Source organism: Nomia melanderi, chromosome 2 (genome assembly GCF_051020985.1).
Source record: "Nomia melanderi isolate GNS246 chromosome 2, iyNomMela1, whole genome shotgun sequence".
Classification (NCBI taxonomy): domain Eukaryota; kingdom Metazoa; phylum Arthropoda; class Insecta; order Hymenoptera; family Halictidae; genus Nomia; species Nomia melanderi.
The window spans coordinates 19808724-19832698 of NC_135000.1; the positions used below are offsets into that span (position 1 = coordinate 19808724).

General features: G+C 31.6%; 2 protein-coding genes across 10 annotated transcripts in view; one reads left to right on the forward strand and one right to left on the reverse strand.

Annotated features, from left to right (window-relative positions):
• Positions 1–403: 403 nt before the first annotated feature.
• On the forward strand, positions 404–20338 carry mtg (mind the gap). Of its 2 annotated transcripts, XM_031981565.2 has the most exons (12): positions 404–581; positions 795–1026; positions 1100–1179; positions 1247–1423; positions 2952–4013; positions 13276–13410; positions 15623–15732; positions 16889–17338; positions 17710–17955; positions 18073–18389; positions 18807–18987; positions 19388–20338. In XM_031981565.2, exons 5-12 carry the CDS (start codon positions 3974–3976, stop codon positions 19661–19663), a joined length of 1755 nt encoding a protein of 584 aa, XP_031837425.1. In that variant the 5' UTR covers positions 404–581; positions 795–1026; positions 1100–1179; positions 1247–1423; positions 2952–3973; the 3' UTR covers positions 19664–20338. The 2 variants fall into 2 exon arrangements, with proteins under 2 accessions (XP_031837425.1, XP_031837426.1); XM_031981566.2 differs by lacking the exon at positions 1247–1423.
• A 96-nt stretch (positions 20339–20434) lies between these two features.
• Positions 20435–23975, reverse strand: part of LOC116429091 (thrombospondin type-1 domain-containing protein 4) — a 32400-nt gene continuing 28859 nt past the window's right edge. For all 8 annotated transcript variants that reach the window (XM_076374475.1, XM_076374474.1, XM_031981556.2 and 5 more), the window contains 6 exons: positions 23677–23920; positions 22903–23103; positions 22413–22574; positions 21924–22100; positions 21589–21805; positions 20435–21390 (listed from right to left, as the gene is read on the reverse strand). In XM_076374475.1, coding sequence (XP_076230590.1) covers positions 21254–21390; positions 21589–21805; positions 21924–22100; positions 22413–22574; positions 22903–23103; positions 23677–23920 — 1138 coding nt within the window. In that variant the 3' untranslated portion in view covers positions 20435–21253. The remainder of the gene's footprint in view (positions 21391–21588; positions 21806–21923; positions 22101–22412; positions 22575–22902; positions 23104–23676; positions 23921–23975) is intronic.

The following is a 23975-nucleotide window of genomic DNA, read 5'->3' on the forward strand; positions in this document are numbered from 1 at the left end:
AACTTAGTTGTGGAAGTAAAACAATAAAGTTTTAATTCCGAAAAATAGAAACTGTTTGAAATTCACTGTGAAAAGGGTTTTACTGCAGCGACCTCTGAATTTCTGAGTGCAGATAAATTATTTCACACTCTTAACATAAAGAACATCAACGAAGTGTTAAATAAATATTGGTTTTATTTTTTCAATAAATTTATCCTGTCATATCCTATATAAAGGAACGATTTTGTTACTAATTCTCTCTATCAGAAAAATAAAATTTTCGATCATTTTGGTAAATTTATCGTTTAAATTAAACATTTTTACCAACATATAATTATAGGATATAAAAATAGAACATTTCTTTGTAACAATAGTATTTAAATAATTTAAAATTCGTACACATATGTATGTGCATTTATGCGTATATACACATATATATTATAACGTTTATGATAAGATTGAATTCCTTCACGTTTACTTACAATGGCGGATTTTGTAATGGTGGTTGATAATGATTGTTGTTAATAACAAGTTTAATACTGGAAAAAAATGTATGCAGTAACATGAAAATTGTGGTAACTGAAATAAAATTGAAAAGAAAGGTAAGAAAAATCAAAACGTTTAATTTTTCGTTTACAACATCTAACCTAGATTTAAGTAAACCTAACCTCTAATATCTAACTTAAATTATAAGCTATGTATGCAATAATACTAAATGAAATATTTCTGATATTTTCAAATAAGTTTAAAATTTTCTCATTGTACGAATTTTAAAATTATTAAAAAAATTGTATTTATTAATGTTTCTATTTCAGATTGAAATGACTAATGGAATGGAGAAAGGATAAAAAAATATATGGTGCAGCTCTCAGGGAGTGCATAAAATAAATTTTTCTTTTTAAGAAAAATTATAATGTTAATAATAATGACAAAATTATGAAAAAAATATAAAAAGTATGGCAATATAAGGCACACGTAATCAAACACCGGTCACTTCGTGTTATTATTGGATATGTTTGAATAACTTTCATATACAAAAATTGACAAGTAAGAAGATTAAAAGAAGTTACAATTAAATTTCTTATAATAAAATATAATAAATTATTATAATTATTTCCAGAATGATGTATAAAAAGAAAAGAACATACAACGGCTGACTTCATACGATGCTGCGAAGATCTGTTCCTTCTGTTATTGAAGGTATATAAAGCATTTAATTACAAAATCATTTTCGTATTGATTAATATTATTTTTTACATTAATTTAGGGTACTAGATTTTACTTTGGTTGTGTGAAGTTTGCAGAATCATTGATGATACTACGTAATATCCTTTAAAGGACTCTAGTTTATGGAAATAAAAATGTGAAAGAATAAATATAACATCGCATCAAATTTTTGGTGACAAATAAATAAGAGATGCCATAAGGATCATTTTGAAAAAAGGTTGTAAATGTTGGATAAGTTATAAATACTATAAAAAAAATCAATTCAAAAAATTTGTACAATAAATTTAGATCAAAATAAAATATAGATAATCATATATAAATATTTTCTTCAATAAACGATGCCAACTACGAATAATGGGTACTTACTACTGAAACATTAATAAATATAAACGTATCACATTTATTTTATTTGTAAATATTTTACACAGTAGTCGTGGTGAAACTTATTTTTAATTCTCCCTACATTCAAAACAATATTAACATTTCGAAAAAATCGAAAGGAAAATTTATTTTATGGAAGTACAAAATTTATATATAAATCTGATTATTCTGCAGGGTTTTAAATAAAATTACAATATAAATCAGCTCAGAAGAAATGACGTAATGTCCTACCAAACATCGATGTTTCGAATCTCATGTCACTTTCAGTCCATTAATCCATGAAAATTGAAAAACAGCATAAGTTATCTGAAATAGATAAATATAAAATTAGAGATTCAAATTAAAAGTTATAGTTATAGTAAGCACAATACCATTTAAGGAAATTAGGAGAATTGACAATTGTGTATAGGTATTCACGAGGAAATGCAGACATTCGGTAAGCCTTGACCTACACCCAATGTTGGCATGGTCAAGTGCATAATAGCATCTTCTAGAATCAGACTACCCATCCATTTAAATGAAAGTGATTGTATCTTATATTTATATCGATGCAAAACATTAATACAATGACACTCACAATTCGGGTAAATTAAAAATAACACTATTACATTTAATACACTTTGCAAAGTAAAAGGCACGATTTCACTTTAAAATCGGTGCAGCGGAATGCACTATTACGTCACTCAATTCTTGCTTAGAACTCATACTGATGGCAACAACTATAAACGCTTTGGCTGACTACAATTATACACTTACGATATATAAGAAATTTAAATAAATATATAAATATTAAGTCATTTTTTAATTAAACAAATTATCCATAAAACAATTCTATTTTACAATAATTCCTTCATTTCATTACTAAGATTATATTAGCGAATTATTAATTATTATTTAATTATTGATTGTATTGTATTATTATATTAGATTCTATTAGCGGCATATAATAGAATTATGTTTATCGAAAATACTAGAAAAAATTTATTTCAATCTTTTATTTCCACACTTACTTATTTTATTTAGTAAATTTTTCATGAAACAGTATTTAGTTTTGCACCTTCTAATTTTTATAAACACCGTTTTAACTAAAACTGAAGGAAATATAATCCCAATTAAAGTAAAAAACATGGACAAAATGTTATCGTGTATTGTATAATTATATAGAGAAGTAAAGATGCAGTACACTTTTAAAATTAGCATTTTCTTTTGCATGTGCCTAAAAATAATTATCCTTATTTACCACAGTTTTATAAATACTTTTAAGATATTAAGTTTTGGAGGAAGGGAGTTGTTCCTCAAAATTACGTTATTTATTGAACCATTTACAGACCTACTTGAAAAAAACTAGTCGATCTTCCTTACAGTCCGATCAATTCGCTGGACTCTGAATGAACGCACGACGATCCCGTTATCGTTTGGTCCGAGTGGGTCACCGACACTTCGACATAGGATTTTACTCATAGCCGCTTCGATGTACACGTATCGAACCTGTGCTATGAACAGACCGTTCTTCGTGGAGCTTGGAGGGGCTGAACAGGACCGTCTCACGTTCTTTTACAAAGAAACATAGAAAATCCTTTTTATTCGTGATCCTTTCAACGCGTATTCATTTGAAAAATTAGTAATCTCATAAAACCGATAGAACATCAAATTATTTAAACCATTTCATACCGGAGTATCAATAAATAAATTTGTTTTTTAGAGGAACTAAAAGAGTGATTCATTCAATAAAATTTACCAAATATGCATATACACGCCAAAAAGAATTTTATCATCCAACGACCCACAAGTTTAAAAACTTTTTTCATAATAAACTGTATTTTACTTTTCATCAATTCATTGACAATATTTTTAGTGTTGGACTTGAGTGAAGTACGAACGTTTCTGTATACTTAGAAATATCTAACGTTGGCTGAAAAAAAATATGTAAATAACTCTATTAGACTTGCATGTTTACTGTAATGTTTGCAATTAACAATTGCATATATATAATATAAACTAATAAAACGTTTGCAATACTTGCCCGAGTGAATAGTGGGGGTCATGAAAGTGGAGCCAAGTTTCAGCCGTCCCTGGAAACCAGATGGGGTCTGAAAGTGCCCCGCGTGCTCGCCTTCGAAGAACATATTCATGCAGTATTAGTGTTCACGGGAACGGGTAACCCGTCGCACCTCTTTATCTCTGAATCGTCGAGTATCACGTTCACCAGCGGTTCGTTTGGACACCTCTCTAGCAGGTGACGTTTTTGATCATCGTGCAACAAGACACACTCTCCGAGTTGTTTTCGAGTTGTTCCGAGCGCGAATCGATTTCCGACGAAAAGGAAACATCCAGGATCATCAACTTTCTAAGCTCTTTTGCGACAATCAAAACTGGATCGACCAGTATGAAGATCGCCACGACCTTGTTCCTTTTCGTAGTTGTCGGTATGTACGATCTATTCTTTCTTCGTGAAAACGCAGCTTCTAGCTTAAGTATCCTTATCTGTAATTATTGATTATACGAAAGTAAATTTTCATTCATAGAACTGTTGGTTCTTTCTTCAAAATTTCTCTGAAATTGAATGCGTCCTGTATGCTATATTGATTGTTTTTCTTATTGAACTTCGTTCAAATGTACATTAAAATTCTTTGAGCAATGTTTATAATATTTATTTTAAAACAGATGTTTTCTATATTGGGTAGATCATTTATGATACAGTAATTCTATTATTGATAAATAAATCAAGAACGTTTTCATGTAAATGTATGTTTTTATTCATTGCTAAATTACATTGTGATATGATAGTTAAATTATTTGTAATGATTGTTAAATTGCAAATATTGAATTTAAAGTATTGTATTTAGAATGTTTGATAAATTATACTTTCATTTTTTATTTTATTGTGTACTATAAATTTATGCACTAATTAATGAAGCTTGAAGTATATTGGCATTATTTGAAAAAATAAAAGTAATTGTGTTTGGAAATGTGAGCACATGCGAGAAAAGGTCCAAAAGAATTTAATCGATTTTCTTTGCGTTTAAAATATTATTTAGTTAAATAAATTATTTTCTGTAAATCAACCCTGTTTTACATTCTCCTAAAGGATTGTCTTTTTGGAGATACATTACAGTCTGCTCGTTTCGTAATGATTTTGCGTGCAACCGTGAACGTATGAGCACGTCATTGTTTCAAGAGATCATTATCCGTGTAATTGATTGAGTTTTTGACTTGCTGCTTCCTTTTATAATTCCTCGGATATACAAGCTAGAAGCTGTGTTACCAAATGCATTGTTAACATCTTGATATTCATGTGTAACCATTAATGCATCTGCAATTACATACCAAATATCTTTTCCGTTTGTTGTCACAGGAATATCGAAGTGTTAATCTAAAAATCTCTTAACATTTTTCCACCAAAGGATTTTTTCATTTCGCACAAACGATTGCCTTATTATTACAAATCTAATTAGTTTATTTTCTTCTGAATCGTGAATTTATTGTAAATTTAACAAATTCATTGTTAATATTGCCATGTAAAACTTACTGCATCAAAAAATTTTAATCCTAATTTTAGCTTACATTAAATCTTCATTTTATTTGATACTTATTAAAATTTGCAATGAAGAAAATAAACTTGACCATCAATTTATAAGTGAAACAAATTTCTGATAGAGTTCTTTCCACGGACTTTACTATTATTATATTTATTTAAACATTCAGTTACCAGTTCCTAATACTTTCTTTGCCGAAAAGGGAATTGTTGATTCACTTTTTGTTATTTTCTTTTTAGTACTCTATTATTGGGAACTGGTTTCCGAAGTATTTATATTTCTTGGGTTATGTTTCGGGCCTTTTCCATAATTTACGCCTTGTATTAAAGCATATTATTTATACTCTGTGCTATTGAGCCCTTATTTATCTCGACTGACTGCACTGTCTACTTGATCTCACCACTCAAACTACCCTATCACTCGATCTTATTACTATCGGACATAACATACGTGATCTTCCAATAATTCTTGCCTCTTTTTCTTGCGATACTAATAGCGTAGTCCTTCTACAGAGTGGCCGCTGCAACTTTCTCACTTGAACGCAGATCTCTTTGTAAATACGATCTTGCATACGAAATATTGTAAAATGAGGTTACGTTTTGATCTCTTATGTAGTTCCATGCGTCCTCGTGGAACAGTAAAAGTAATCTTCAATCATTTTACGGTTTTCTTCGCGACGACGTATCCGTGACCTGTTGCACGGTAATCGTAATATTATAGTTGGAATTGTTTCTTATAACGTAGACAATTATATAAATTATATAAACGAATAAAACATGAATATTGTATAAAACATTTTAGTCTTCGTGTTGATATTGTTTCCGTATAAAAATTGTTAAAGAAAAATATAAAAGATTATTTTAATAAATCTTACAAGAACTAAAAAATAATTGTAGCATAAAATAATAAAAGAAGAAAGAAAAAAACTAAATTACGTTGTGGATAACTGTCAATTAATACCATAAATGATTACTAGATTACGGATTTTTATGCATTTATGGGAAATTTGGAAGTGTAAAATTGCACAGAATGTATATAACGCAAAAGAATATATAAAATATTTAAAGTTTAGTGTTTTTCATGAGATGTGTTGGGAAAAACCATTTTCCATTTTAATTCTGCTTTTCTAATTACATTCTTGAAAATTTGAATTTGCATAAAGATCCGCAGTCTAATTATTACACACTGCATCTAATGTTGGTGATATAATAAAATGTGGAATATATTAAAATTTCATCTTACATTATAAACATTTATCGATGTATTTGATACTTCATTTTATTTGTTCAAAGTGTAAATAAATATGTAAATAAGTGACTGAGTAATAGATATTACAACATTTCTAATTGCGTGTAATATTATGAACTTATCTCGCTTCTGTAGATATGCAAATTATAGAAATTGAATTTCCAATCGAGTCGGTCGATTTGAAACAAGTGCCGCCTATAAGATTAATTTTAATGCAGCCGTAAGTGTTGACCACGTGGTATTGGAGAGGTCACAAGATGTTTGAATAGAAATTTCACTTTTTTCTTCTGCATCGGAACTCATCTCCGACGTTCACGTTTCCTTCTTAATAAGTGTGTTTCATAAAACACTGTCCCTGATGGTGCAGTCCATAATACAAGGATGCAATGAAGTATCCTTTCTATCCTTACAAGAACTGGACTCATCACGCGCTGAAGAGTAACAGTAAAATCAATCGTACGCATCGGTGAAGACTAGAAAGTGCAAAAATATCGGCATTTGTCGTTGAAAATACTGGAACCGAGAAAACAAAAGGAAATAGAACAGATCGCCGACGAAAGTAAGCAATTGCTGTTGATTCCACGATTGCGGGTACGATCGAGAAAGGAGTTCGAAATCGATGGTAATTACATATTTTCGAGGTTTGAGGCAACACTCGTGTAATACACGTGTGTGATCGAATATAGGCCAAAGGAACGAGGTGTCTCGCGACACGGTGACTTGCAGGATGTAACATATTCACTATTATCCTGTCAATTCGATCGTAATGCGCCGGTGATCTAGGAGAAACTTTCCCTGTATTTAACGAAACAATAACTTTCACTTATTAATTACCTGATTTGTCGCAGAAATTATATATCGTAAATGGACACTGTCACGCGCCAATAGAGGGTTCTCTGCGTATGTCCTAAAAAAATGAGCGAATAAATTATAGATTAGATATGTACCGGAAAAAACACGTCGATAAGTCTCTGAAAAACATTAATTAATGATTTTCTCCGATTAGAAAACAGATAATTAAAAAAGAATTCGCAACTTTTGTGTTAATTCGATATTTATGTCCAAGGAAATTGGAAATACTTGAATACTTTTATTTTTATAAGTAACTGGCAATATTTCTTTATCATCCTACGCCATTTTTATTGAGCTCAAGGACGAAATGATGTCGTAAACTTAAACTATATTATCATATTACTAAGAAAGCAGCGGATTACTCATTAGCAAGTTTATTAAATAGTTGAAAAAATATTGCCGTTATTAATGTAAGAAACTATTTCACGTAAATCAAATGTTTTTTGAATTTTCATTCTCATTTTTTCATCGCAAGTTTTTATTTTTATACAATTTGATAGAAATCAATTAACATGAAATGTTACCTTGTACCCTTAATAGTATCGGATCAATTAAAAAATGTATGACATTAAGAGAATACTGCTATAAAAGTTAAATGAAAAGATTCTTTAATTGATGACTCGTAAATTACCATAATGATTTCACTAGGATTTCGACGCTAAGGTTATTTGGGGAACCGGGTCAGCAACGGGTCTATGTGAACGCTTTATTTCTGAATGGTTACTTTCTACCCACTTCTGTCCAGTCGTGGCGTTCCTTTAGAGGTCCCACGATATCTGATCTTCAACAATTGATTGGTTAATTATATTTCGATGCCATTTTAAAATTCAGAAAATCACAGGCCCGATATCTTACACAACCAAGTAGAATGTCTCGAGTGGGTAAAGCAGTAGTTAAATATTTTTTCAATCAGATATCAATATACCTAATTTAAATTCGAAGTAACCTTTCGATGTTTCAATTACTAAATTGAGTTTGTTTATTACACAACGATTCACTTGAATGCTCAGAAAGGCATTCTTATTTAATAATATGAATCGAACCAATAAATGGTATAAATAAAATAAAAGAATTATTTTTTGTATTAGATTTTTTTATATTTATATTTTTTATATTAGAATTGTTAGATATATAAGAATTATTTAAATTACAAAAAGTTACTTAATCTGCAATTAGATGTCTATGATTATAATTTGATTTGAAGGAAGAATCTAATAGTTATTTGATGATAATAAGAAATTAAAAATGGCCACTGGTTATATGTCATTTACTTACGAACAACACAGAGCGACTCTGAAGGTGTGTCGGTTTCAAGGTAAAGGTAAAGGCCATTCGTGGGAAAGAGTTGCGCAGGTTTCCTCGCATATAGGCATCATTACTTCCTATAACGTTAATCATGGGAATCTCTAAATAAAGAAAAGTGAATTTTTATCTCCATTCATAAGATTCGTATTACTTCTTTAATTATATCATGACTCGCTTACGCTAGGTCAATTCCAAGATGAACAGTGAAAGTATCCTTGAGATTCGCACCGCAAATGTCATCGTCCTCGATCGTAGTTTAGATTTGAATCTCTGGTTAGTCATGTTGTCTAAATCAAGATTCATTTCCCGAGGCGAAAGGGTACTGTAAAAGGAAAGAAATTTCTTTTCCTTGTTATTGCGTCAAAAGAATGCTAATTACAATTCAATAGCGCATAATTACTTACACGAAACAACACGGGTAGTAGTTGATTATGGATGATTACGTAAATGCAGATTTATTTAGACGAATCTGTTTTAAAGCTTCATAGGACATGTTAAAGATGTTATCAAGTGTTAAAAAATATTATCTGATTTTAGTAAAATTGATAATAAGGTATAGTAAATAAGTTATAGTAAAAAACTTCTTTTAAGTTATAGTAAAAAACAGTAAATACGGATTTTATATAAATATGTCTAGTATCAAATTCAGGTTGTTAACAAATGGGAACAGAATTTTTATTCGTTACGAGAAACATTTTTGTTACTCGCCTTTCTTAGTTTTTTAAATTATTTTAGACATCTAATAGTTTTCTCAGGAAATTTCTCTTTATCTAATCATCATTTGTAGTCGTTTCACTTGCCCCGCATGTGAACTCTCTGATCGACATACACGCAAACTGTTATTATAGATGAAGTTTCGAAAAAGTCGGCACAAAGTGATTCTAATGACAAGAATAAAACATGAGTGGTACCATAACAAAATTATACCTCCCGCTTGTAAAGCATATCCTGTAGAACATAAATACCAGAAATTAATAACGGTGTAAGGCAGTAATGGATTTTTAATCGATTTCTCTTTAGTAGCAATGCATTATGATGAAACCTGATATATTATTAAAATTTTGTATACTTTAAAATATCGAACTTTTTATACATCTGTTAACAGTAAAAGAGAAGTTACTCACAGTTGACGATACTAATTTATCCTTAATAATTCATCCTAAATAAATTGATAACCACACAATACAAAAATGTTTGATGTCATTGCATATCCACATCTTCGAACCCGAAGTGTTTCAATTAAAAATTCCGTGTATGACTGTATCAATTTGATTTTCTGTTCACTTTTATTGTATATTAATAAAAATCAGATAACATAAACAATAAAACTCTAATGAACTTCAAAACGAAGTTATACATCGTGTAAGAAAATGCTCCATAAACTCTCAAGTGTCTGCTTGAAATTCTCTTCCTTCATAACTCGGTCAACCAATGGCTTCTCATTGTACTCGTCCATGTTAAGCTTTCTCGTTCGAAAATTTCACCATGTTCAAACGACAGCTATAAAATTTCTACAGACGACGACGTCTGTCATGTCATCAGATTGTTAGCACTCTTCGCAGTTCATTTCTTCGATTTTGCACACTTTAACCACCAGACAGTGATATACAGATTTTCAGATAGATTTCGTAATTCTGCCCAGACGATTTTATAACTATTGGACCACTCGTCTCCTGGTTATTATGAAATGTTACATAAGAGTACGATCTGCTTCAAACGTTGATACATTTGTCACGGTATTGGAATATCGAATAAGTTGACAATTATTGTAAAGATTAAAAATTGCAACGCAAAGGATATCTAAATTGAATTGAACAATTTTCTTATTAATACATAATAGCAAATATTAGCAAGTGTTTATTTTATTCTTCAATTAACAAAACTCGTATCAGAAGAAACAATTCTTTCTGAATTCTAGGTTTTATACAATATTAGATAAAAAATGGCGTCTATATAATTATTCGCAATTTAGTAGTAGTATATAAAGTTTTTAAAACATGTGATTAACAATCAATTTAATTTCTTCTTTTAAAATTTAATTGATATAAATGTATGTTTATGTAAGTCTTGGTTAGGTCACGTGGAAAAGAAGTAAAACTTCGTTCATTACATAAAACCGCAATTTATATTACTGTAATCTTCTGACGGTAGTGTAACGTGTGTCGGGATTACTCCCAATGACGCCATTATTGCCTCTTATACAATTAATTTTCGCTACTTTGTTTCATCATTTCATCTCACAATTTTGTTGTGTAATTTAACGAAGACCTGTACCTAGCAATACGATAATACTAACCGGCCTACTATTCAGAGCGTGAAGGAAAATTGCTGAGAAAATTGAAACGAAATGAAACGACATAAACGAGTGGCTTTGTTTCCGCCGCTCGTAAACTTGTCCAGTGACGTCTTGACTTTTCCTCTTTTCCAGTAGAAGAGGGAAATTATTTTCGGGATGCGGAACTGATTTTAGTGTATGAGGAACTACTTACCTTGGTCGTGGAACACGGTCAAAAGATGAGTCGACTGTCCAAGTGGGTCAGTAGGCTGTGGCCCAACGGCACGTCTGAGATCCGGCAAATCTGTTTTCGAACGAGAATTCCGGGCGTACCTTTCACAAACTTTAGGACATTCCCTAGAAATTTTACATATAGGTATTCCACGGAAATTCCGATTGAGTTCAATTTCCACATGACGTGATTAATTTTGTATTAAATTAGTCTCTATCAAATCTCATTTACCTGTTCATTCTAAATAAAACTTCGAAAGTATGAGCTAACAAAGAAGATTAACAATTAAAATTAACAGAGGAATTGTTAATTGAAAAATTGTGTAAACATATTATTAATTAACGACTAAAGTTGCTCACGAATACAGGGAATATTGAACTATATTGTGTATTAGTATCAAGGGAATTTCGGTGATTCGTCGAATTATTGTAGAAGTAAAAGTAACTGTATCCATGTATGTATTGTTGCATTTCATTAAGAATTCTATAAGGAGTGCAGTATGATAATAACATTTGGAAAAGGGGAACCTTCAATTCTTTAGCAATTTCAATTTCAGAATATACGCATTACATTGCTCATAGTGTTCGTTTACACTCTCTTTGTCGTTATAACATGTTTCTTCCAAAGAACCGCAAATATACGATTGATTTCCTACAAGAAAATGTCATTATTCTTGACACCTAAGGACAATTTTGAAAGAGTGTTAGAAACCTGTCTTCATCGTTCCTTGATTATGGTTGACAATAGAATATATAACGCCTGATGGCTGATTTCACTGGAAGATTGCTTTCACGAAAAGGAAACGTTTTCATGAACATATTAAGCTATTACAATGCATACGAACCATAAACGTTCATTGAAAATGACTACAATTTCCCATCTACACAACACACGAGATTCTTGTACAAACTGTTCTTGAAGGAAAGGATACTAGAGGTCTTAAAATACAGTTTAAAGTTGGCAGCAAAGGAATTTTAATTTCACGATTTCTAATTATTTTATATTTTAATGAAAAATTCTGATAAGTAACTTCGAATAAAAGAGTTCCAACAAAATCATAATTCCATCGAACAATATTTCATAAATTTTCGAGTTTGTGTATTGTCAGTATCATCATATTTCATCGAACTTTCGTCCCTGATTCCTTAATTCCAACATGTTCATCAACTATAAAGGATCAATAGCACAGATTAAACATAACGGATTGAGGCCCATGTGAATATAGATCACGTTAAAAACGGTGTTCCATTCACTTCCAAATTTCTCGTGTCAATAACTTGAGTCAGCATCGGAAACGATTAAACACCTGCTAATTGATCTAACTCAAAGTGACAAGAATCCGCAACTTTCCATCGTAATAACGTACCCGTAGAATGAAGTACACATTTTTATGCTAAATATCCGGTTTCCAAAACGTAGACTTTCTCCAACAGTATTTTATCATTCTTAAGTATACACTATGATTCTTACTATGATACTTCGCACGAAATTGAATGAATGATTCAAATCACGTTTCATTTATACTTTGTAAGGTACAAGCCTTATTTTTCGAGTAAAACTTTCATAAGAGAAGAATTTTTCTGTAAATGTATTCCAGAAATTACGATGGAATATACAGGACATTTCGAATATACGAATAAAAAAATGTGCAAGCTTATTCTGTACCCTCAGAATTAAGAAAAAAATCTTGCTAGATACAGGTCCACAAATCTTCTATACTTTTTGCTTGGAATTGTATTCAATAATTATTGTACGGTTATTAAAAAAAAAACCAATATTCACGCTAATTAAAAAAAATATATTGCAGTAATTCCAGGTTTTATAAGCTAAAAATTACATAAATATTATTTTTGTTAAATCGTATACTCCGTTAGTAATCCAATGAGAAAATAAATGCTCATATCACTTTATTTTCCATCTGTTATATTAAATTAAAAAGTACATATTCGAATATAATTAAATAATCTGCAAAACATAGATGTTTCTGAATAAAAATTTTGCTGTACAATCACTTGCATTCCTCACTGTATAATTTATTATGTTACAAATGATAATGATTAAAAGACACAGCACTTCAGAGAAAGATTCATGAATCTATATGCTGTTAAGATTTCATCCCCTTTGATTCTGAAATCGAGATGACACGTTCAAACGCTTCATCGAGTTCACTTCTAAACAACACGACGAAGTTGGATCGGAACAGGGATCCATGGTGTTCTTTTCTTCCCGTTTGGTTGCAGGCTGCACGTGGCGGGAGACGCTAGGGACATGCGTGTTTCAATCGGACTTTGGTTTTGTGCTTAACTGCGCCTTCAAAAAGTCCGGCCTCTTTCGAGTACGAAATCTTGGAGGTGTCAAAGGCTACGTCGGCCTGGGTGAGTCGAAACAAGCACAGGTGCCGATGGAATGATAACATAAACCCGGAGACGTTGCACCGTATTATCCTTGTTACGTGCTTTCACAAAAGAACATGAAATTTTCAATAAAATATATGATAGAGGATCTTGGAATTTGATTAAAACAATGAAGACACGAATCGAGTCCCTGTAATTTATTATTTTGTATGTTTTGTATATTAGTAGCTGTCTATATTGTAAATATTTATAAATACACGACCGTTCTGACTTTAATGGAACCTTATGAAATTATAAAGTACATCGGACTGCATGAGACACCATTTTTTCCAATGGGGATTCTTAATAATAACTGTTTAACTTTTATGTAACATAGTTCTCGAGAAATCGCTAGGAATCGCGTATAAAAAATATGTATTGCGGTGGAGGTTCTGCATTTTTCTGCTTAGATACGCTTCAAGTTCAACTGCTTTTTCTAACATTCTATTTAATGAATAATTTTAACGAAATTGGTTGGTTTATTTTTATTATTATGCAAACTACTTATAACTCCACTTTACATTGGAATAATAGATGAAAATTAATAATGCACTTTCTAATTTTAATAACGCATTCTGTTTCGTATATCATTTTACCATCGACGAAATGATATACTGTCACATCAAGCCAGAAAAAGATAAATGCTTCGTGTCATTCCATGCTCCTGATTCTTATATAAGATTCGAGTTAATACATACACTGGAAGTATTCTACAAACGTGTAATTATGAGTGAAAGAATGAAAACGATTTTTATGCTACTTAGCACGTAAGCGTGCGTGCGATTTGAAAATTATATATTATCGTGAATCCTTATGAAGTAATCAATAGTTTATTAATTATGAACGTTTCAGAAATAAAACTGAGAAACGTGGTTTTTGTATTACCTACTAATTTCATGAAAGTGAAAACAATGAAATCATTTCACTAAATTGTATTACCGTTATTTGTCACAACTGGATAAAAACAGAAATCAATTTTTATTTCGGTTTATCTTCTCGAAACTCTTAGCAGAAAAAAACGTACGTCTGTTCAGCTTTCACTTCCATAAAATACTGTTGAAATATTTATATTTGCATAAAAATGAAGAACATTAGAATTCATAAAGTGATGAAAAAAAAGAAGATGGTAATTTCGAAATTTACTATTCTTATTAGAATATGTTAATACGATCTTCGTTGATTCAGTAATATTAAAAACACTATGCATCCGTAATCATGCCACGTATTTCACACACTTAAATGATGATTATCCAGTACTCTAAGAAATGATGCAGAAAATCAGGAAATGAAGAAGCGTGGCATGTAAATCATAATTATGTAGTCATATAAGTCATGCATGATATTAATGACTTTCGCATGGAAGCATGTATTTTAGCCTAACCTACTTCTATCGCGCTTTTGTCAATTCGATGTTGATTGAGGAGAAAAGTTCGCTACCTTGACCTGGCCTGGATCTTCTACGAAGGTGTGTACTATCGTAAAATATGACACCTTAAAAGAAAACGTAATTTGCATTAGTGGCGAAGAACCCGCCATAAAGATCAAAAGGATCCTCCCATTAAAAAAAAAACGGTTATTTGCGCGTCTATGGACGCGCAAAAAGTGGTGTCGACTCTTGCGTAACAGATGATTGCTTAACTTTCTTCGAGGTTTCTTCTTCTAGCAGGTTTGTGCTGGTTTCTAACCCTTTCCGAGCAACGACACGTGCTTTATGTGTAATGAAAGTAGATTTTTAGAAAAGTGAAATTTTCGTAGAGATAGAAAAATATTGCGAATATTATTATAAGCAGGTGAAACAATTTTACGAATCGGATAAAAATTTATTTCTGATAATAATTAATAACCTTCTTTGAATTAAAATTTAATCAATAATTTTCAGTCGAATTAATGCTGAATTTTGTATAATGGTGAATATACGTAAGTAGTAGAAAACTTAATTCTTTTAATTATGTAATTTCAATTTATAGAATGACTATATATTTATATATCATATTATTGTATATAATTACTATTGATTTTTGTTCTGTAATCGTTATGTTTGTGTCCTATAATTTCGTAGCATGTGTTGTACGATAACATAAAGATTGTCGAAGTATTTCAAATGCAGTGTGTCATTAATCCAATAATATATTGTCAAATATTTGAAAATGTATAATAAATTCAATTACTTATCAATGTGCAATGTTATTTTCAGGCTTTTCTGTCGGCGACGAGTTGGGCTTTTCTCAGTCGCTGTCTAATGTAGAAGCTGCTAAAAGAAGAAGCGTGTCTACTAGGGGAAATGTGCCATCGTATACTAATACGGTAAATATTTTATGTTTGAAACAATTTACCATTCCTAGAATCCATTAAAATAATTTTTTATGTAATAAAAACAGGGTTACGTTGCAGGAATTTAAGTAATTACAAACAATTGTGTTAATTTATGAAACATAAAGCAAGGTGTTTGAATAATTGTTAAAAAAAATTTGAAATGAGCAAACGTTTCGAAATTTTTGTTCGATAATGTGATTTTCATGTTTAACGTTTCGTAATACCTTAAGGGACACGCACACTTTCCATTTTACAACTTATAAGTTGTATATTTTCTCTTGGGTCAAACAAGTCAGTTTCCTTTAACCGTAACGCGATCTCGAAGCAAGCTGGAAGCACAACTTCGACCTTGTCGTAATTAGCGCATGAATGTCGATACAGCTCTTTCCGTGCACAACTTTCTGCAGGAACGGCACGGTCTAGTACAAGGTTCATGTCCACGCGAACACACATTGATACAAATAATAGGTACCTATTAAAGTGCAATAAAAAAAATAGAAGGACGGACAAATCAGGACAAGGCAGCGGAATTTCTTCTGTATCCCAAGGCTCCATTAGGTCGAAGTGCAAACTATTGTTTGCGACGCTCCAATAATGAGATTTCAATCTCGCGAACTATCTTTTTTCTTCCACTTAATATTGATAGTTGACTTTCATGTGTAAAGGATTTTAGGTTCTTTTATTAGTAATTATCGTGTTCTGAAAAATAAATATCCCTCGATTTTAATGAACTATTTTATATTATTTGCATTTTACTTCTTTTTATAATTAATCCAATGTACCATGAAAATAACTAATATAATTAATTTTGTTTGATACGATCAACTAAATTGTATATTTTATTTATACACGTCCGAAAGAAAAAATGATTTTCATCAGAGAATCAATTGTCGCTAAATTACCCACAGATTTCTATTCTCATCAGAATCTTAATCTTAGAAGGAATTTCAATCAAGAATACTTTCACGTTGATACATAAGAAGCATATTCCGCTGCTAACGAATATCATTTCATTCTACAAATTGAAAATGTATCAACTCCGATCGCAAGATCCCCTTGGCAATTACATTTCAAATAAAAAACCTTTTTTTCGAATTCAATGATTAAACCAGAAGCATAGAAAAAATTCATTAATTCTATTTTCAAGGCTACTAATCGGGACGAAGTCAGGCAGCATGCGCAAAACACTAGGCAAGTAGTGCCTCCTTTCAAACCATTGCCATCTGGTGTTGCTCGACCGATTGCTCAGCAACCGGAACGACAGAAGTTGGTTGTCCAGCAGAATGCAACGGTCTTGAGAACTGTCCCAGCGCCTGCTCTGTCGGTGACGCAACAGGATATGTTGAGGCAGCAACAACAGCTACTTCAGCAGGAAACAAAACAGAAACAGCAGCAGAGGTTACAGCAGGAAGCTTTCGCGCTGCAGGTGTTGAAGCAGCAACGATTACAGCAACAGGAAGCTATGAGACAGCAACAAGAAGCTATGAGGCAGCAACAGTTGCAGAAGCTCCAACAACAGCAGAAGCAACAACAATTGGCAGCGCAACAGCAGAAAAGGCATCAACAGGCGATTTCGATGCAAGTGAAAAGGGATCAGGTAATACTGCTTCTTTATCATATTTCTTACATTTTCTCCTGTTAATTTATACTTAATTTATATTTATAATTTATACTATTTGTGATTATTTTTTTGGAAAATGGTAAATATTGAGAAATTACTACTTTTTGAGAAATGTTTATAAGAATAAAGCAAAGTTAAAGAAATATACATATTATTATTTCAATCTTTGAAAAATTATTCTATAAACAATATTTTCCAAATTGTTCAAAGCAATTTTGTTATGGTCAACCTTTAAAATTTTTATAGGTTGATCATGATAATAATATTTGTCTATCAACTATATAATTCTAAATTTAAATTACTCAAATCTTATGAAACAATTTATATTTTTCTCTTCAAATTGATAGACACCGCAGATACTCGCAGTTGCAGCCGCAATGCCAGGAAAACTGCCTAACATCGTCGCTGCAATTCCTCCAGCTGGGAGCATAATAGAAACCGAGCCTGCATCGAAACCGATAGTTGGAAGTGCAGGTTTACCACCGTTCATCTCGATGCCACAATCGTCGTCACAGTTGACCGATCGAATTAGCAATAGTCCTACTATCTTAGAAGACGCTGACAACGAAGTATCAAAAGACGATCTCAATCAGGTAATTCTTTCACTTTCCACAATCAATTGAAAAATCTAAATTTGAATGTTTGAATTTGTCTTAAAAGATCCTAAAAATATTCTTTATTATTATTTTATATCTTTTATTAATTTTCAGCTCCCATTACCTGGAGACGATGTAGCTTCCTCCATAAACGAAATGACATTACTTTCTTTCCAACCTATTTCTCCAGAAAGCAGCCAATCATCGCCTCAACAACAAACTGATAAAAGACAATCGTTGCCATCGTCTTTGCCATCGTTAGCCCCTATTCAGGGAATGGAAACGTCGTTGAAAGCTCTCGCGGAAGCTAGCAATATTACACTTGAAGCTCTAGAGGCGGCCATTTTGCTTCGACAGCAGCAGCTTCTGCGCAAGCAACAGGGACCTACGAGTACGACTACGACCACCACAACAATGCCTCCTCCCAAAAAGTAATATAAATTTGTCTTCGTTTTATATAGTGCTCATTGTTGTAATTAGATCATCCCATAAACAATATCGTTTTATTTATGTTAACTTCTAGGGTGAAAACTTAATACTTACGTTTTTTTAAATCTTCAACGTATTGGCCATCGTTGTGAATAAGCTTTCCCCATTTTTCGATTAATTTTTAAATTGTCTTAAAAAATATCTTACAAAGTAGATAAGATACGCCATTACTTATGGTATGACGTAATATTTCGTAGATAAATTATCTATTTTTCAAAAATCTAATTATACTAAATATATTTCATTAAATATTAAATAATAATACTTAGGTAAAGTAGTTAAAAGTAATTCTTGAAATATTCCTGAACTTCGATGATTTTTTGATTAAATAGAGATTACTAAATATTTCATCCTTTCAGTAAATATAATTCTGGAGCCACGAAAGTGATGAATGCACCCCGTGAGTACTATCCATTGGGTTATGACAAGAACTTCGATGATAATTTCGCTAGTCGCGTTGATCTTCCGGACACAAGCTTTTACTGCGGTGATCAAAAACATTTTCCGGGATTGTATGCTGATGAAGACCTTGGATGCATGGTAAAATACTTTTTTTTTATAAATCCAAAAAATAATATAGAATTTCATTTCAATTAAAGATTATAATATTCAGCGTTAGCTGTTATAGACAGCATTAACATGATATTATAAATTTAATTTGTCATATCTGTCCATTGTAAAAATGATTATTGTATTAACAGGTAATTGACAGTTCTTTGATCAATGCAATAATAGAATAACTTTAACATTATAAGCATTAATGACAAAATTAATATTTCAATTAAAAGTATGAGATATATTCTGGTTTCATATATAAATATACTATTGATGACTTAAAAGTACGAATGAAGTATACACGATTATTGAAACTGTTAATATGATGAAACAAACTTTAGACATTAAATCATAATATTTTGATGTAACAAATTTTTGTACTCAGGTATTTCACGTCTGCGCGCTAACAGACGATGGGCTGATCATGAAAAGCTTCCTGTGTCCTGAATCAACGTTGTTCGACCAGACGATTCTTAAGTGCAATTGGTGGTTCTATGTCGACTGTAAATCTTCGAAAAGTCTGTACGATAGCAATATTCCAATTAGCAAAAGCTATCAGCTGATGAAAGCTCTCGCGTTCTTCTCGGCGTATAAAAACCATGACAATAGTACAACCAATGCTGAAGAGGGTTCAGACATCGATAATACCTCGAGTAAATAAACTGCCCACCTTTACTGCATAGTCGAGCATTTATTATTAAATTTTAATCGGTTCTACGATTACCAATTAACGTTCTTCTAATCCATTGAGTCTCAAATAATCTAAAGTTTCTTATTCGCTGTAACATTGAATTGCTGTATGTGCCAGTGAAGACTTATTTATAAATGAATTAATGAAGTTTTATGTTTTTTGTGGGAAATAATGGATTACAAGGAACTATTTTATTGAGCGAATAAAACAAAATGTGTAATTTGATAGATTTTCGTTTCGCAGTGTAATAATTTCTTCTTGAATAAGCAGGTAGACCTGGGATATTTATGCGAATGACCATTTGTAATTTACTTCTTCAAAATTGGTGAAGAATTAGAAATGAAAACAATTAATTTTGATATTTAAGAGATCTGTTAAACTAAAAATGCGATACAAATTTGATTTGAACAAATCTTTCAATATTTCGCACGTTATTGCTAAAATTTCAGAGTCTACCAAAAATAATAAACACTGTAAAAATAGTAAACACACAAAGTATGTATATATAATTTATTGCGTTAGAACGTAGCATTTGTAGTAAATAATTTTTACAATAACGACTGTAAATAGTTTTATGTTGGTTTCTTCGTTGATGTGGCTTGTTTAATAATAATTCTATTTTCCATAATGGTGAATTAATTCCTCCATTGTATACTTACCTTGAAAGTTGATGTGATATTCAAAACTCTCGACTTGTATTGAAATTAATGATAATTTTATTTAATTGAAAGGGAGCATAATTAAGGTAGAAAGCATAAAGTAACATTTATTATAACGGGTAAAGGTAACGGAAAATAATACAAATGAAATACCAATAATGCCTTATTACGATTTACACAATCCATAAAACTGTAGTATACATTTTTTCGTCGATGATTTCGTTCAAATCATTTCTTGAAATTTAATGACACCGAAGACGCAATTTTTCTACGCGATTCGGTCCTTGATAACTTAAACAGTTAGTACGTTCTAGAATATCTACTATTATCGTGACTTGATAAATAATTTGTTTTCTAAAAAGTACAAAACGTTATAAATGTTATAATTTACTACTAATTACGAAAGCGCAGGTCGATTAGATTCGTAAAACAGGACGCATCGGGATGTTAATGTGTAAACTTAATGTAAAACATACAATTTTGCAGAGTGTTTTAGAATTATAGATAAAAATTAATAAATAAGAGATATCGAGTGAAATTAAAAAATAAATTTACACTGTTACGAATTATTTAAACTCAGAATTTTAAATACACAGATGAACATATGTAGTTAAATATAAAATAACTTTGTTATATGTCTAAAATAAAATTTTTCTAATCAAATATAAAAATGATATAATTTTGTTACAGAAATAATACTATGTTATGCGTCTAATTAATTAGTTAAATTGCATTTATAATTCTGAAACGCCCTGTACAAACATCGACATCCAAAAATTTGATTAGGCAGTGTGAAGGTAAGTACATCTACACATATAACACTTACCGTAATTCAGTCGCGAGTGTAGCTAATTACCGAAACGTTACATTTACACTGAAAACATGCTCGATCGGTTAGAATTTACTCCAGGTCTTGTTTCGCTCTAGAACACGAAAGGCAGCAAAGCTGTTGGTAGAACTGGTATTTGCAGAGTCGAGCTTGTGACACTAAATTGCAGTTCGATACAGTGTCCTTGCAATGAGGATTTTCGTCCAGAACTGAAAGCAAAATTGATATTGTAAATTAAAAAAAAATTTTTAAACAAAACTTTAAAAAAAAAGGAATTCTTTTATCGTACACTTTTTACGAGCTTCTAATTCTATCTTTTTAATTCTGTATTTACTTGCAAGGTCTGTTCGTTTATATGTATAAATGAAATGAAGATTAGAAGAGAAAAATGATGGTTTATAAAATACCGTTTGAGATTTCTGGATCATCCTGAACTTGTAAAACTCTATGATGGTTCTCGGATATGTGCAAGTCGTCTTTGCAAGGATAGTCATTGCAGGTTCGTCTGGATATAGGTTTGTCCTTTTCCTTGCAGTGGAGCTCGTGAAGTTCAGGAGGTTGACCGTCTCTGTTCAAGCACCTTACTTCTCTCTTTTGAATACCTTTTCCGCATGATCGAGAGCACTGAAATCATTTCAAAATACATTTAAAAATGAATTTAATGAAGAAAAATATATTCTTCGTAATTTTCATGATATTTGAATTTTCAGTGTAAATGCAAGAATGTGTTTGATGAAATTACTTCTGTCCAATCCGATATGAACCACGTAGACGCGCATGGTGGACCATTGCAAGGTCTTCTCGTTTCCGGTTTATTCGCTGGACAGTTCATGTCCAGCACCAGTCGAAGAGATCCTCGAAGAGTGGTGACGCAGACTGCTTCTCTGACTTGTTCACCTGAATCACATTCGGTGGAGCACTGAAACAAATGAAAGTAAAATACTTTATATTTAAAATTAACCGAAAATATAAATTACTTTCACGAAGAATAGAAAATTGACTTGATGTATTATTAAATGAATATTTTTATTTATTTTTGCATTAGATTTGCAACGGCTTATTAAAACTGGAAATTCATTTTGATACTGAATATTTCGATCACGTTAGTATCTATTGAATTATTAAACTGAAAAAATGCACGAGTTCAATTTATTTATTATATTTGTGGCAAAAGATTTCTTTTCAACTTCTATCAATCTTGTTTCTACTATAAAACAATAAGAAAACGGACCTCTGACCAAGGTCCTGTGAACCATTGTCCGCTACAGGTCTTGTTACTGGAGCAGGTCCTTGTAGTTTCGGGTCGAGTTGAATCATCGCAGATTTCCTCCCCTGGACTGCTATCGCAGAAAACTTTTCTTGTTTGCACGCCAGTTCCGCATTCGGAGGAACACTATAAAATTAAGATTATCTTATATTCACTGCATTCAGAAAATTGAAACAATCTTCGACCTTTCGAAAAAGGTTCACGCTAAAAAATGTTCACAGTGTGTTTATAATTTTTATCCTGAGTAATATATTAATCATTTTCTTTGATATATTGTACTTATTTTTTCGCATTGGTTCTTCATTGATATATATGTACTTTTGGCAAGTTTTATTTTATTTAAAAGCTGAAATATAATTGAGTTGTGTTTAGTTGATGATCATATTGCCTCTTTTTATGATATTTGTACAGTATTGGTTGCAATTACATACTTATGAAATAAAGTAATTTTTACCCCTTCGGACCATTCAGTGTACAACCACTGTGGACTCTGAAGTCTTGTAGAGACAACGTTCAACGATGGCAGTTTAGTTGTACAAGGTCCATAGTCGCAAGCTTCTTGAGTAATAGGCTTCGTCTCGTGATTGCAAGGAGGGCCTTGTGTGACGCAAGTTACCGCTCTGGTCCTTTTACCTGGTCCGCAAGATGTGGAGCACTTCAATGGGAAAGGAAGCAATTAGACTACGTGTTAATTCTGATAGCTTCTGCGTTTTAATTATGCAGTTGCTGCAATTCGCTAATTTATCAGAAGACTGACACCCGATTTTATTGCAAGTCTAATTATATACATCCCTGAATTTGTTAAGAATCTATGTCCACAGTTTATTCATTTTAACACTAGAATCGAAAATAATAATTATTCTTTTTATATGCAAAGTGTTTGGCTTCTTTAGACATTGCATAAATATGACTGTAATAAAAGTATGCCAAAAAATAAAAAAGCAACGGTTTTCCTTGAAAATGGTTTCTGGTATTTAAAAAATTCACTAATTTTTCACTGCTACTTTACAAGCAGAAAGAATGAATGCTTTCATGTACCAAAGTATTCTGTCTAAGAAATTAGAATTATGTGTCGTTCACTACATAAATCCGTTGAATTCTAGGAAATGTTTAGATTGCCTATGTAGGTGATAATTATTTATTGCCCATAACGACGCCAGATTTATGAACTTTTACACCCAAATAAGGTGTACGGGATGTGTAATATGTAATAAGATAAGATTAATACCGAAGACCATGTGCCCACGTTCCACTGCGGAGGCGGTATTGTCGTTGGCGTTATTTTAGCGTCGTATTCACACGTTGGCATTTCACAAGTTTCAGTCGTAGGAAGAATTTTCGGCTCCATACAGGCACCATCGGATATTCTCATTATCAGCGACGGTTTTATTTCTTGCACGCATTCTAATTCCCGCACACGAGTCCCCGTGCCACAAGTCACTGAACAGTCGCTCCAAGGACCAGTTCTCCATCTTTAGAAAATCGAATAACTTTTTAATTCATTCCTTGAAATGAACCTTTAAAATA